Genomic DNA, 16,722 nt, shown 5'->3' with positions numbered 1-16,722 from the left:
ACACAGCCAGAGGGCGATATCAGGGTCAGAGAAGAGGTATCCTCACCCACTGTGTTGGTTCACACAGAGGTGAGATACCAGCGGTAGAAGCCTCAGAAACAGGTGGGAGAAAACTGTGGACATAGACGATGAAAAATAAACCCAATATGCTGTAGTAAAAGTAAGGCAATACCTTCCAATGCCTCCAGGTGGTGGTATATCTCACAGAGAGACTGTCCCAGTCACACTCTGGGCAGGGAATGGCTGGGAATTGAACGCATTGCTCAAAGTGGGCTGAGGTCAGTGGGTTCAGGCAGAGTGGAAGTGAACGCAGCACCAACCTTTCACTGAGCTGGAATAGAAAGGTTCGGGGGTTTACTGGGAGTTCGTCGCCTACAAGCAAAAGGGCAGAGTTGAACCCAAAGATTATCCCTGTACAAAGTCACCTGCCTATTGCTAACCCGGACACTGGGATGGGCAGATGAGGTGGGAGATTGCAACCTTCACGTGGTCCGCCCTGTTTCGACGAATGCAATCAACCCGGCGTGCACAATCAAATAAGATCAAATAGAACAAGTTGTCCTGCAACTTTAGGCTGTGCACGCCATACGCAAGAAGAAACAGGATGGGCAAATATTATATCTGAGTACATCAGCTCCTTCAAAAAAAACATGAGGACAATACACTTGACACTGCTTGATGCAGAAAAAAATAGCGAGGTCAGACACAGAGTGAAGCTCCCTCTGCACTGCCCCATCACATACCACACACACAGACACAGACACACACACACAGACACAGACACACACACACACACAGACACACACACACACACACACACACACACACACACACACACACACACACACACACAGACACACACACAGACACACACAGACACACACACACACACACAGACAGACACACACACACACAGACAGACACACACACACACACACACACACACAGACACACACACACAGACACACACACAGACACACACACAGAGACACACACACACAGACACACACACAGAGACACACACACAGACCACACACACACACACACAGACACACACACACAGACACACACACACAGACACAGACACACACACACACACACAGACACACACACACAGACACACACACACACAGACACAGACACACACACACACACACACAGACACACACACACAGACACACACAGACACACACACACAGACACACACACACACAGACACAGACACACACACACACACACACACAGAGTGAAGTTCCCTCTGCACCACCCCATCACACACTCCCCCCAGGGTCACACAGGAGAGGAGCTGTTCTGATGGCGGAGGATTTGAAGCAACATTTCGGAAGGATTCGTTGTGGAAGGGGAACAAAAGCAGTCAGACTGGGGCTCGGATCATCACCGGACTTCAGCGGCTTTCCTTTAAGAAATATTTCTTCAATATGTGAGGAATTTGACCGTGTCTCTTCGAGAGTCGTTGGAGCGACAGTTGCTGGCGGATTGCCAAGAGCACATGGAAACAGGGAAGCTGAGATTTGGATCAATGTGGTTGTACACATCGAATACCTCCCTCCCATACTGATTACTTAGTTCAGGTTGGCTTTGTAAAGCTGAAGTGTTTCACATGGACCTGGGGACGAAGCCTTTGGAGCTTCGAGCAACTTCGACAGGGAAGATCGACACGGACATCCCTTGCTTATCTGGAAAACACTCCCTTTGTTGCTTTTTCTGGGCACTCCTTAATTAAACTGTTCATTAAATGTTGGTATTCACTGTTTAATAATAATAATAATGGATGGGATTTATATAGCGCCTTTCTAATACTCAAGGCACTTTACATCGCATTATTCATTCACTCCTCAGTCACACTCGGTGGTGGTAAGCTACTTCTGTAGCCACATTACAACATGTAATGGCAGTAAGATTTTAATTTATTAAGTAACGATAACTTTTGTCATGCCACTGCTCCGAGGGTCACCAATGAGGTAGATAGTAGCTCAGGACTGCTCTCTGGTTGTTGGTAGGATGATTCAGTTGCCTGATAACAGCTGGGAAGAAACTGTCCCTGAATCTATAGGTGTGCGTTTGTTTTCACACTTCTGTACCTCTTGCCCGGTGGGAGAGGAAGTGACGGGGTGACACTGGTCCTTGATTATGCTGCCGAGGCAGCGCGCGGTATAAATGAAGCAAGTGGAAGCGAGATTGGTTTGTGTGATGGTCTGGGCTGCGCCCACAATTTGCTGCAATGTTGTGCAATCTTGGATGGAGCTGTTCCCGAACCAAGTTTGATACATCCTGATAAAATGCTTTCTACGGTGCATCTGTAGAAGTTGGTGAGAGTTGTGGCCTTGTGCATTGGCACAATCTTCATTGTGGCCTTGGCATTGGCACTAGTGGGCAGCGTGTGAGCGGGCAAGACGCGGGCAGGCTGTGCTGCCCCTCAGTGAGTTGCATTGGTTGCTAGAGATCGCTGTAAACGGAATCCTTACCTTGCGATCGTTTCGCCTTCAACACTTTGGGAACATTTTCCCGTATGTAAGAGTAACTCTTCATCGCTAATCGAAGCTGTGGTTAAAACACAAACAATGATCCATTGCCCCAACCACTCGGTGTGCTACAATACTTGAAATCATCCTTGGAAAGGCCTAGATTGAGCGGATGTGGAGAGGAAGTTGCCACTAGTGTTTTTTGATGTTTTTTAGGAAGATTTCTTAGTCAGAGGGCGGTGAATCTGTGGAATTCTTTGCCACAGACGGCTGTGGAGGCCAAATCAATGGATATTTTTAATGCGGAGAAAGATAGATTCTTGATTAGTACGGGTGTCAGGGGTTATGGGGAGAAGGCAGGAGAATGGAGTTAGGAGGGAGAGATAGATCAGCCATGATTGAATGGCGGAGTAGACTCGATGGGCCGAATGGCCTAATTCCGCTCTTAGAAGTGATGAACTGTGAGCTGCATGTATTACCTGTTCCAAGATCACAATGAACCTCGAGGCTGGGGGCAACTGGTAATGAATGACGGTGTAGATAGGGTAGATTCCAAGGACGCAGACTTGGCACACGACCAGCACCAAGCCCAGGGCCAGGGTGGCGAGGCGAGGGTATCTGGCCAGCTGGTACGAGCTGCCCCACATGTCTAGAGCTTTGTAGGGCACAGTCAGCGTGTAGAGGAAGAGGCAGGTCCAGGTGACAAACACCCTGGGGAATTTCCCAAAAGCGTACACCAGCATATCAAAGTCTAGGATGAGCCTGAAAGGGGAAAATAAAGAAGGTCAACTCCTATCGCCAAACCCCTCGGCTCACACAATACAAGCGAGGCGTGTACGACTTACACATTCTGTTATTCCACATATAAACCCTCAAACCCTTCACTGACATCCCAGCCTGGAACCCACTCCCACGGATTTGCTTTTAGTTCAGGAAGGAACTGCAGATGTTGGTTTAAACCAAACGTGCTGGAGTAACTCAACGGGACAGGCAGCATCTCTGGAGAGAAGGAATGGGTGACGTTTCGCTTTCCTCCCGACTCGTAATCTGAAGAAGGGTCTCGACCAGGAACGTCGCCCATTCCTTCTCTCCTGTCCCGCTGAGTGACTCCAGCACTTTGTGCCCATCTTCTGCTTTTAGTTTAATTTAGGGTAGAGATACAGCATGGAAACAGGCCCTTCGGCCCGCCCAGTCCGGGCCGACCAGCCATCACCGCACACTCACACTATCCTACACAACTAGGGACAATTTACAATGATACAAAGCGAATTAACGTGTTTGGAGTGTGGGAGGAAAGCAAAGATCCCGGAGAAAACCCACACGGTCACAGGGAGACTGTACAGACAGCACCTGTAGTCAGGATCTCTGGTGCTGTAAGGCAGCAACTCTACCACTGTGCCACCGGGACTGTAACCCACTCCTGGTGATCGGTTGTTCTGTATATAAACCAAACCCCTGTCTCCTTGACCCATTTGATCAGGTGCCCGCCACGCACTCACTTGGGGCACGGCAGCTCCGCCAGCCTTGGCAGGCAGACTGAGGCTTAACTGATGCAACGATGCCCAATGATGCCAAGGGATTGCCCTGCCCTTTGCCCGCATGGACACATTGCCCGCATGGACTCTTCGGACTCGGAGGCAGCGGTGAATCACAGACCGGAGGCGGAATCGGCCGCGCCAGGGACCCCCTGGCAGGAAGGGCGCTGAGCTCAGCCGGTGGGCACCAGTCTGGTATGGCGTGCAGGGAGCCCAGTGTGCGGGGCTGGGGTTTAACCTGTGTCTGGGTCGCCCGCTACAACGGTTGGCGCTCTCACCTTCCCTCGTCAATGAACTCGACCGCCATGGTACTGACAACGAAGACGATGAAGAGGGCGATGAACATGTGGTATATCGTCTGAATGTGGGGGTTCTCGAACAGCTCGCTGGGAAAGAAAAAGCCCAGTGAGTATATTCACACAGCGAGTAGCACCCGAGTACCGTGTTCCCATCAACCCCACCCGCTCTCCCACTAAGGACAACCTTGATACCTCTGATCTGCATTCGGACTGAATGAATGAATACGTTTATTGGCCAAGTATTCACATACAAGGAATTTGCCTTGGTGCTCCGCCCGCAAGTGACAACATGACATACAGTGACAGTTTGGAATGACACATAAAACATTAAACATTAATAATAAAACATAACCAACATGTGAATTAAGTAACCGGAGCAAAAGGAGGCTCAATAACCTCAAATGGAAAATCAATTCAAATCACATCTACAAAAAAGCCAACCAAAGACTCTTCTTCCTCCGCCAGCTCAAGAAGTTTAGAGTAAGGAAACACCTCCTAATCAAATTCTACACAGCCATCATCCAAAGCATGCTCACTTCATCAATTACAGTCTGGTTCAGCAGTTTAGACACTCACTCCCGTAATAAATTACAACGCATAGTTAACAAAGCATCCAAAATCATCAGCACTCCCCTTCCATCAATAGAATCACTCCATCACAAACGGTCTGTGTCAAGGGTGAAGAAAATCATCTCTGATCCCTCCCACCCAGCTCACCACATCTTCCACCTGCTGCCATCAGGAAGGCGCTGCAGCTCACTGTCCGCCAAGACATCTCGATTTAAAAACAGTTTTTACCCACACGCAATCCGAATTCTGAACACACTATGACAACAGCACATATCCTCCCCATGCATGTACTGTATATTGTATGATGTTGTGTTTTATGTTATGTTTGACGGGAATCAGCCTACCTTGTAACATCCTGTACTGAACCTGAATTCCACCAACTTGACTGTGTGGTCATTAAATAATCTAATCTAATCTAATCTACAGATTTGTGGTTATTGAGTAGAGCTACTACTCGTGGATAAAAACTGTTTTTATGTCTGGCTGTGGCAGCTTTGACAGTCCGGAGTCGCCTTCCAGAGGGAAGTGATTCAAAGAGTTTGTGGCACTGCCAGGAGCCAGGCATGGCACAGGGACATCATTCCCATTGCCCTGGCATAAAGGCTGCCCGCTTCCTGTCCTGCTCTCAGCATTGGAACGCCAGCGTCAGGCTTTCAGTGCGGTGTCCACTGCATTCCTCTCATACCTCCACTTTCCCTCCCCCCTGAATCTCAAGCTGAAGAAAGCATGGATGTGGAGAGGATGTTTCCACTAGTGGGAGAGTCTACAACCAGAGGAAACAGCCTCAGAATTAAAGGACATACCTTTAGGAAGGAGATGGCACAATGGGCTAATTGTTCGGTTGGCAACCGGAAGGTAGCTGGTTCGAATCTCGCTTGGAGTACATACTGTCGTTGTGTCCTTGGGCAAGACACTTCACCCACCTTTGCCTGTGTGTGAATGTGTGTGAATGTGTGTGAGTGATTGGTGGTGGTCGGAGGGGCCGTAGGCGCAGATTGGCAGCCACGCTTCCGTCAGTCACTCCTGAACAGAAGTAGCTTACCACCACCGAGTGTGACTGAGGAGTGAATGAATAATGCGATGTAAAGCGCCTTGAGTATTAGAAAGGCGCTATATAAATCCCATCCATTATTATTATTATTAACTTTCTTGCGAGAGGGTGGTGAATCTGTGGGATTCTTTGCCACAGACGGCAGTGGAAACCAAGTCAATGGGTATTTTTAAGGTGGAGTTTGATAGATTTGTGATTGGTGTGGGTGTCAGAGGTTATGGGGAGAAGGCAGGAGAATGGGGTTGAGAGGGAGAGATAGATCAGCCATGACTGAATGGTGGAGTAGACTTGATGGGCCGTATGAAGTGATGTGCTAACTGGAGACCCAGTGTAGGAGGACCACTGTGAGGGGAGAACAAAGGAGGACCCAGCAAGGGGTACTTTGTAACTTTGTCAGCCGGTGCCCTTTGCGTGGCCACTATTTACATACCTTGGGAACGCAAGCAAAGAATCCACTGTGACTTGTCACATGTAACAATCAAGTATCATTCATTCATTCACCAACAGTTTGCTTTACACAGACAACAGGAGCAATCTCCCTTTGATTGTTGTTGTTTGCGGCCAGATCTTGGTCTGTTTGCGCAGCAGCTATTATGCAGCAAGTCAAACTGTCTTCACCCTAAAATACAGGCTGTTTCTTTCTCCATAGATGCCGAATGTTTCTGTTTTTAGTTCCGATTTTTAGCATCTGCCGCCTTTCTTCTGTGAGCTGGTTGCCCAGTGTTAGGACCCTTGCTTCCGTCTGCCCGGCCACCGGAGGGCCAGGGTCCGTGGGTACAGGCGTGCCAGGTTATCGCAGGTGCTGTGCCGTGCACACCGGCATCACCGATACGCGGTCGAGCTGGGAAAGCCGGGACTGCAGGAGTGCTCCCACTTGCATTTCTAGCAGCAGTCTCGTGTAACGCCCGAGCAAGCAGCTGGGAGAGGATGGAGCTGTCTCGGTGAGTGACTGGGGTGAAGGCGGATCGCTGGCACGAGGCTGCACTTGGTCAAGTGCCTGGTAAAACGGAACGTCAGTTCCCATTGCGCTCTGCACACTTTGACCAATGTACCCCACACTGTCTGAACGTACATGTACAATAAAACACAAGCATGGAGCGATGCAGGGAGTATCGGTGGGCGGCGCGACTTTCGTCAGCAGCGGCCTCTGCAGTCCGTCTATGTCTATGTTTTGATGTAGTTTTTGTTATTTTTGTTGGGGTATGTGTGTGGGGGGGTGGGGGTGGTGTGGGGGGGAGGGGGTAACTTTTAAATCTCTCCCTGCACGGGAGACCCGACCTTTTCTTTGTCGGGTCTCCGTTGTCGTTGGGGCTGCAACGAGGAGCGGCCTCCAACAGGAAGACCGGGGGCTCTGGTGCCGACTACTCACCTCACCGTCGCGGAGCTGGCCGAGTCCAGAGCGGGTGGTGGAGCGGTGGTGGACGCTGCTGCGACCCGACCCCCGGAGATTCGGAGGCTGCAACTGCGGGTCTGGCGGACGGCGGCACCGGGAGCCCGCGGGTCCCTGGAGGGAGATCGCTTTTCAGGGCTCCCGCAACGGCGACTTCTCCCGCCCGAGTTGCGGGGTTGAAGAGCACCTGGAGCGGGGCCTTACATCACCGCCCCGCGCGGCTTGGAATGGCCGCGGGACTTTGTGAGCGCCCACCGGGGGCTCTAACACCAAGACCCGGTGCGCGGCCTTGCATCAACCGGCGTGGCTTTAATGGCCGCGGGACAATTCGCCATCGCCCGCCGGGGGCTTTGACTTTGACTTTGACTCTGACATCGGGGGGGGGGGGGGGGGGAGTGCAGTGGAGAGATAAGTTTTTTTTGCCTTCCATCACAGCAATGTGATGGATGTTTGTGTAAACTGTGTTGTGTCTTGGGTCTATTTGTTTGTAATGTATGGCTGCAGAAACGACATTTCGTTTGGACCTCAAGGGGTCCAAATGACAATAAATTGAATTGTATTGTATTGTATTGTATCTCTCCGAGGCCCGCATCCCACCTCTATGTAGGGACGCTTGGGAGGTGACCAACCGTAACTCCGGGTGATGCAGTCGCGTATAAGATCAATCGACTGACACTGTACAGAGTTACACTGTACAAAATGACACTGTATACAGTAACTATACACAGTAACACTGTACACACAGTAACACTGTACACACAGTAACACTGTACACACAGTAACACTGTACACACAGTAACGCTGTACACACAGTAACGCTGTACACACAGTAACACTGTACACACAGTAATGCTGTACACACAGTAACACTGTACACACAGTAACGCTGTACACACAGTAACACTGTACACACAGTAACACTGTACACACAGTAACGCTGTACACAGTAACACTGCACACACAGTAACGCTGTACACACAGTAACACTGTACACACAGTAACGCTGTACACACAGTAACGCTGTACACACAGTAACACTGTACACACAGTAACACTGTACACACAGTAACACTGTACACACAGTAACACTGTACACACAGTAACGCTGTACACACATTAACGCTGTACACACAGTAACGCTGTACACACAGTAACGCTGTACACACAGTAACACTGTACACACAGTAACGCTGTACACACAGTAACACTGTACACACAGTAACACTGTACACACAGTAACACTGTACACAGTAACGCTGTACACAGTAACGCTGTACACAGTAACACTGTACACACAGTAACACTGTACACACAGTAACACTGTACACACAGTAACGCTGTACACAGTAACACTGTACACACAGTAACACTGTACACACAGTAACACTGTACACACAGTAATACTGCACACACAGTAATACTGCACACACAGTAACACTGTACACACAGTAACACTGCACACACAGTAACACTGCACACACAGTAACACTGTACACTACACCAGAACGCTATGCATAGTAACATTTCTCACAATAAAACGACAACACAGTAACGCTGTACATGCAACTGTATATACAGTTATACCTTCTGTACTTACTCGAGGATCGAGCATCGATTCACAAAGACTTTTCCTTTCAATGTCGCAATGTTCTTGCCCCTTGGGACAAATATGATGTTATTAACACTAAACCCACCTCGTCAACAATAATTAACACTGATACTCTGTACAAGATACTAATGGGAAAGATTTAACAGGACATTTGTGTGTGTGTGTGTATGTGTTTACATACATGTATATATACAGATATATACACACATACACAGACACATATATACGTAGACATGTATGTTCGTCTATAATGTATGTACACACATATAAACAAACAATAATAGTGCAGACAAAAAGGTATATGTATGTATATAAATATGTGTGCGTGTGTACATATGTGTGCGTGTGTATATATGCAACTTTTTTGTTTGTTTATGATGGTGTTTACAGAGTAACACAGTCTGAAGAAGGGTCTCGACCCGAAACATCACCCATTCCTTCCCTCCAGAGATGCTGCCTGTCCCGCTGAGTTACTCCAGATTTTTGTGTCTATCTTATGTTCACATGTGTGTTGTGCTGCTGCAGGTAAGAATTTAATTGTTCCGTTTCAGGACATATGACAATAAAACACCTTTGACTCTTGACAGTAGGGGAATCGAGGACCAGAGGTCATAGGTTCAAGGTGAGAGGGGAAAGATTTAATAGGAACCTGAAGGGCAACATTTTCCACACAAACAGTGGTGGGTGTAAGGAACAAGCTGTCAGGAGGTAGTTGAAGCAGGTACTATAACAATATTTAAAAGATATTTGGACAGGCACATGGATAGGACAGGTTTCGAAGGATATGGGCCAAACACGGCAGGTGGGACTAGTGTAGTTGGAGCATCTTGTTCGGCGTGGGTAAGGTGGGCCGAAGGGACTGTTTCCAATCTGTGTGACTCTTTATCTCTCAGGGTGATCTCTCCATGTTGTGGATGGCTGCACCTATCTCCCCCAAAGGCTTTCGATTAACAATCTGATGGTTTCCGAGCCTCCACCAGAAAGAACCACATCTGCAGGAGTTTTAGTTTAGTTGCGTTTCTGTTTAGTTTATTGTCACGTGTACCGAGGTACGGTGAAAAGCTTTGTGTTGCGTGCTAACCAGTCAGCGGAAAGACAATACATGATTACAATCGAGCCGCCCACAGTGTACAGATACAGGATTAGAAATGTTGCTGTAGGAGTAGAGATTCAAAGGAGTGGACCAATTGTAATGTGTCGTTGGAGATCACCGTCATGAGGGGGGGAGAACAAAGGACAATGGGGACTCGGCGTGGGGGGGCCGGCGCGGGATGCTTTGCCACTTTGTCCGTGCCCTTTATGTGGCCACTATTTGTATACCTTGGGAATGCAAGCAAAGAATTTCACTGTGACTTGTCTATTCCATATTCCATTCCGTTCCAGTGACTAGCACACAAAGAGACGCCTGGGTTGGGCGCCATCTTTGAACGGATCTGGGGTGGGGAGGGGCGGTGGCGAGATCCAGTCTTCACTGGGATCTGGCAGCCCAGTCCCACCACACACTCCCTGTGAGAGAGCGGCCTCCAGCCCGACGGGGTTGGTGAGCAGCCTTTCCCCTCACTCACTGCACAAGCAAACAGCTCCCCCTGGCTGCAGCTCTCTGTACCTGTTCCTGTGTCCTGACTCCTGGGACTTTGTCTCTTGTTTATAGTGTGAATAGGACTCAATGGATTCTTCTGCGGCTCTGTCTAGCAGCTCGCTCAGGTGACCTTTGAACTGATCCAACAATTCTACCTTCATATCCTAGGTCAGAGACAAAAGAAAATGTTCTAATCAAGAATATGAGATGAAACATAGAAACATAGAAACATAGAAAATAGGTGCAGGAGTAGAGGCCATTCGGCCCTTCGAGCCTGCACCATTCGCCATTCAATATGATCATGGCTGATCATCCAACTCAGTATCCCGTACCTGCCTTCTCTCCATACCCCCTGATCCCTTTAGCCACAAGGGCCACATCTAACTCCCTCTTAAATATAGCCAATGAACTGTGGCCTCAACTACCTTCTGTGGCATAGAATTCCACAGATTCACCGCTCTCTGTGTGAAAAAAAAAATTCTCATCTCGGTCCTAAAAGACCTCCCCCTTATCCTTAAACTGTGTGTGTGGCCCCTTGTTCCGGACTTCCCCAACATCGGGAACAATCTTCCTGCATCTAGCCTGTCCAACCCCTTAAGAATGTTGTAAGTTTCTATAAGATCCCCCCTCAATCTTCTAAATTCTAGCGAGTACAAGCCGAGTCTATCCAGTCTTTCTTCATATGAAAGTACTGACATCCCAGGGCCTAATAGCAATGGATCTACAAAATAAATAGTAGGTCCCTCGTGCCTGCTCTGCCCTTCAATAAGAACGTGACCAATCTTCTCTCAATGCCGGTGACCAGGGTTCCATCCCGACTACGGGTGCTGTCTGTACGGAGTTTGCACGTTCTCCCCGTGACCTGCGTGGGTTTTCTCCGAGATCTTCGGTTTCCTCCCACACTCCAAAGACGTGCAGGTTTGTAGGTTACTTGGCTTGGTGTAAATGTAAATTGTCCCTAGTGTGTGTAGGATAGTGTTGATGTGCGGGGATCGCTGGTCGGCGCGGACTCGATGGGCTGAAGGGCCTGTTTCTGTGCTGTATCTCTAGACTAAACTAATATGTGGGCAGACTTATCGTTAGACGATATTAATAGTTCAATAGGACAACCAACATCATGTGGTCCGGAGTACATCAGCTCATTCATTGATAGCTTTATTACCCGCCCACCCCTCTATGACCAGTGGGGTGACCAACACAACCCGTGGAGCAGAGCACTGAGATCAGACAAGCTCAGCTGCAAGGAGTGATAAGTCCTTATCTGCGTTGCAAACATGACCTTGCGTTTCATGGGCCGATAAGGCAGTCATCATAAAGATAGATGGATTGCATGTCCTTGGCGCAGGCCTTAAACCCCGCGTAAACATGTTGCAATTTAACCCTCTTCTCCACAACGCTCACCGTGATCTTTTGGACTGGCGTGACCTTCTCGGTATTACAAACAGGCAGCTGAATGATGAAACATGGGATAGGGACAAGCAAGTTCACGTTGTTTCACAGCTTGTGAGGCAGGTCAGCTGTGTAGTAATGTGCTATCGTACAGGTAATGGGTGGGGGATAGATGGGTAATGTACAGGTAATGTACGGTGATATGCGGGAAGTGTATGGGCAATGGACAGTAATGTATGGTAATGTATGGTAATGTATGGTAATGTGCGGATAATGTACAGGTAATGTACAGGTAATGCACACACAATGTACGGGAAATATACAGTAATGTGCAGATAATGTATGGGTAATGTACAGTAAAACACAGGTAATGTACAGTAACATACACATAATGTATGATAATGTACATGGAATGTGCAGTTAATGTACAGGTAATTTACAGTAATGTACTGGTAAAGTACAGGGAATGTACAGGTAGGAACAGGTAGTGCATAGTGAGGTACAAGTAATATACAGATACTGTACAGTAATGTACAGGTAATGAGGGTGTAATGTATGGTATTGTATAGGCAATATACAGGCAAGGTGCAGGTAATGTGCGGGAAATGTACAGGTACAGTATTGTACAGGTGATATGCAGTAATGCATAATGTTCAGTAATGAATGGGTGATGTACGGGTAATCTGCAGGTGATGTATAGTGATTTGCAGGTAATGTACAGATAATATATGGGAAATGTATAGGTAATGTACTGGTAATTTTGCAGGTAATGTACAGATAATACACAGGTAATGTTCAATTAGTGTACAGTTAGTGTAAAAGTAATATACAGTAACATACAGGTAATGTGCAGGGAATGTGCGGATTATGCATGGGTTATGTACAGGTAATGTACAGGTAATGTACAGGTAATGTACAGGTAATGTACAGGTAATGTACAGGTAATGTACAGGTAATGTACAGTAATGGGCAGGTAATGTACAGGTAATGTACAGGTAATGTACAGGTAATGTACAGGTAATGTACAGGTAATGGTCATGTGCAGTTGATGTACTGGGGCTGTATGATTGCTTTAATTAGGCATCAATTTCATTATCATGATATCAATGCGATTCTTCCATTTTGCCTTGTTTCCTTCTCTCTTACACGTCTCTTTTTCTTTCTCGTTTCTCTGTTTACCTCCCATCTGGTTTTAATTCTTTCACCATCATTCACTCTGTTTGTTTCTCTGCTCTTAGATTTCAGTAACCTGCAGGAGGCGATGCTGCCCAACTCAGCATCACCACAACATAGAGTGCTGGAGGAACTCAGCAGGGCAGGCAGCATCTGTGGAGGGCAAATAGACTCATTCCCTCCTCGAGATCCCCCAGCACTTCATGCTTTGCGCAAGATTCCAGCATCTGCAGTCCCTTGTGCCAGCGGCATTATTCATTTGTGCATTTCTCGCCGCATTTGCGCCGCATGTTTATTGCGATGTTAACAATGAGCTGGGCAGTCGCATTGTTCAGCGCATTTTGCATTGCAGCGCGTCCTGGCTCAGTAATACCGCTTTAAACTTGGCAATGCTTAAGCAGCAACTGAATCTTTTCATTCACCAAGTGTTGCTAGTTTACGATGATATCATGTCTCTAAATGACCGATGTACACATTCTATTGTGAAATAATAAATGTAAGGGGGACATGCCCTAATAATAATAATAATAATAATGGATGGGATTTATATATATAGCGCCTTTCTAATACTCAAGGCGCTTTACATCACATTATTCATTCACTCCTCAGTCACACTCGGTGGTGGTAAGCTACTTCTGTAGCCACAGCTGCCCTGGGGCAGACTGACGGAAGCGTGGCTGCCAATCTGCGCCTACGGCCCCTCCGACCACCACCAATCACTCACACACATTCACACACATTCACACACAGGCAAAGGTGGGTGAAGTGTCTTGCCCAAGGACACAACGACAGTATGCACTCCAAGCGGGATTCGAACCGGCCACCTTCCGGTCGCCAGCCGAACACTTAGCCCATTGTGCCATCTGTCGTCCCATTGTGCCATCTGTCGTCCCAAATAATAACACCTTGAAAGTCCTACCTTAATATGTTTCTTCCAGGCAATTGGGTGATCGAGGTCATTGCCATGATCTGCAGAATCTTCAAAGAAAGGGACATAAATATTAATAATAGGGGCATAATATTAATATGGGCAACTTCCAGCCCAGCGGTATGAATATTGAGTTCTCTAAATTTAAGTAACCCTTACTTTCCCTCTCTCACCATCCCTCCCCCACCCTAGTCCTCTTGCTAATTTCACCATTTGTATTGCTTTGTTATCACCTCGTCCCCAGCCAACAATGGACCATTGTGGGCTCCACCTTTCCCGAGTCGATGCAGGCTCTGCCTTGTTCTGTACCTTCCCATACCCCCAGTGTCCCCCTCCCTAACTCACAGTCTGATGAAAGGTCTCAAACCAAAACGTCACCTATTCCTCTTCCCCAGGGATGCTGGACCCGTTGAGTTACTCCAGCATGTTTGTGTCTGCCTTTGACTTGCAATGAAGGAGGCTGCACAAAATGGTGGACATGACCTGGTCCATCATGGGTACTGACCTCCCCACCATCGAAGGGATCTACAGAAAGCGCTGTCTCAAGAAGGCAGCTAACAGTTTGCGTACAGTTTTGGTCTCCAAATCTGAGGAAGGACATTATAGCCATAGAGGGAGTGCAGAGAAGGTTCACCAGACTGATTCCTGGGATGTCAGGACTTTCATATGAAGAAAGACTGGATAGACTTGGCTTATACTCGCTAGAATTTAGGAGATTGAGAGGGGATCTTATAGAAACGTACAAAATTCTTATAGGGTTGGACAGGCTAGATGCAGGAAGATTGTTCCCGATGTTGGGGAAGTCCAGGACAAGGGGTCACAGCTTAAGGATAAGGGGGAAATCCTTTAAAACCGAGATGAGAAGAAACTTTTTCACACAGAGAGTGGTGAATCTCTGGAACTCTCTGCCACAGAGGGTAGTTGAGGCCAGTTCATTGGCTATATTTAAGAGGGAGTTAGATGTGGCCCTTGTGGCTAAGGGGATCAGGGGGTATGGAGAGAAGGCAGGGATGGGATACTGAGTTGGATGATCAGCCATGATCATATTGAATGGCGAGTGGTGCAGGCTCGAAGGGCCGAATGGCCTCTACTCCTGCACCTATTTTCTATGTATCTATGTATCTAACATCATCAGAGACCCACACCACCCTGGCCACGCTCTCATCCTGCTGCTACCATGGGGAAGAAGGTACAGGAGCCTGAAAACCGTGACCTCCAGGTTCAAGAACAGCTTGTTCCCAACAATCAGAAGGCTCGTGAACACTGCACAACCCTGACCACAACACAACTTCAGCAACAATCTACCATGGACTTTGCACCAAGGTGGCATTATGTACTTTAGCTTGCACTGTCATGCTCTGTTTACCTAGAATAAATGACAGTGTGTTTGTTGTATTGTTGCATTAATGCACAGGCCTGAAAAGGTGCAGCAAGTAGCAATCTCATTGTTCACGTCCTGGTGCATAAGACAATTAAATGCTCTTGACTCTAGAAGAGCCAGTGAGTGCATGAAAAGTCTCACCAAAAAAAGTTGGAAAGGAACAACGGTGTTTTGAGGTGGAAATGGTTAAACAATGGTTCATCTGGGGTGGACTTGACATCAATCTTTGACTTCATCACCATCACAACTGAGAACTGCAGACACCTATCGTGTGCCTGTAAAGAGGGGGGCTTTAAACAGTTAAATTCAGCCCACTGAGTCTACGCCAACCATCGATCACCTGTTCACACTAGTTCTATCCCACCTTCTCATCCACTCCCGACACAATTTACACAGGGCCAATTAACCTATAAACCCACACCTTTGGGATGTGGGAGGAAACTGGAGGAAAACCACGCGGCCACAGGGAGCATGTGCGAACTCCACACAGACAGCACCCAAAGTCAGGACGGAACCCGGGTCTCTGCCGCTGTGAGGCAGCAACTCTACCGCTGCGCCACCGTGACGCCCTGCTAGTGGAAAGAGTCTGAGTCGCTCACGGCAAAATAGCCAGCCTCGGACTTGTGGCCGCAGTACCTATAGGTTCTCCATGTTGCTTTCATGGACCTGTATCTAATTCAGACCTACCATTTCCTGCAGCATTTTGCATGCTGTTTTCTTTGGATTGCTTCTTCCTCTCCCGGACTTTGGATTCTTCCATGCATTCATTCATCCTTCTTGGAATTCTGAAAAAATACATCAAAGTAGATTTATTGCAAAAGAAGCAAGAATGACGCGATCTGCCCGTGCCACCACTGTGCAATGTGTCCATGTCTGCATGTACCGTACATATACATGCTGTGTGCTCCACTCCCTTCCTCCCTCTCATGGTTTCCAGATACCCTTTTTAGTTAACTTTCGTTTAGAGATACAGTGCGGAAACAGGGCCTTCGGCCCACCCAGCCCGCGCCGACCAGCGATCCCCGCACACTAATATTATCGTACACACACCAGGTACAATTTACTATTTTACCAAGCCAATTAACCTACAAACCTGCACGTCTTTGGAGTGTGGGAGGAATCCGGAGATCTCGGGGAGAACCCACGCAGGTCACGGGGAGAACGTGCAAACTCCGTACAGACAGCACCCATAGTCAGGATTGAACCTGGGTCCCTGGCGTTGTGAGGCAGCAACTCTACCGCCCCAAAGTGAACCTCCCTGGGCGGATATTGGTCCCCCTCTAGTTCAGGTGCAACCCGTTCCATCTTGTACAGGTCCCACCTACCCTGGAGGAG

The 16,722-nt window shown here is 47.9% G+C and overlaps 1 protein-coding gene across 3 annotated transcripts in view; it reads right to left on the bottom strand.

Moving 5' to 3' along the window:
- The window catches only part of soat2 (sterol O-acyltransferase 2), a 34,384-nt gene that overhangs the window by 13,067 nt on the left and 4,595 nt on the right, over positions 1-16,722 (bottom strand). For 2 of the 3 annotated variants that reach the window (XM_033015696.1, XM_033015697.1), the window contains exons 2-8: positions 16,075-16,172; positions 13,998-14,056; positions 10,544-10,680; positions 8,926-8,985; positions 4,297-4,404; positions 2,963-3,245; positions 2,487-2,562 (exon numbers count right to left, since the gene is read on the bottom strand). In XM_033015696.1, coding sequence (XP_032871587.1) covers positions 2,487-2,562; positions 2,963-3,245; positions 4,297-4,404; positions 8,926-8,985; positions 10,544-10,680; positions 13,998-14,056; positions 16,075-16,159 — 808 coding nt within the window. In that variant the 5' untranslated portion in view covers positions 16,160-16,172. The remainder of the gene's footprint in view (positions 1-2,486; positions 2,563-2,962; positions 3,246-4,296; positions 4,405-8,925; positions 8,986-10,543; positions 10,681-13,997; positions 14,057-16,074; positions 16,173-16,722) is intronic. The other variant, XM_033015698.1, reaches the window with a different exon arrangement.

The sequence above is a fragment of the Amblyraja radiata genome, chromosome 46, assembly GCF_010909765.2.
Source record: "Amblyraja radiata isolate CabotCenter1 chromosome 46, sAmbRad1.1.pri, whole genome shotgun sequence".
In the NCBI taxonomy this organism is placed as follows: Eukaryota; Metazoa; Chordata; class Chondrichthyes; order Rajiformes; family Rajidae; genus Amblyraja; species Amblyraja radiata.
Note: the sequence above shows the minus strand (reverse complement) of the source record. Positions and strands in the feature narration are given on the sequence as shown.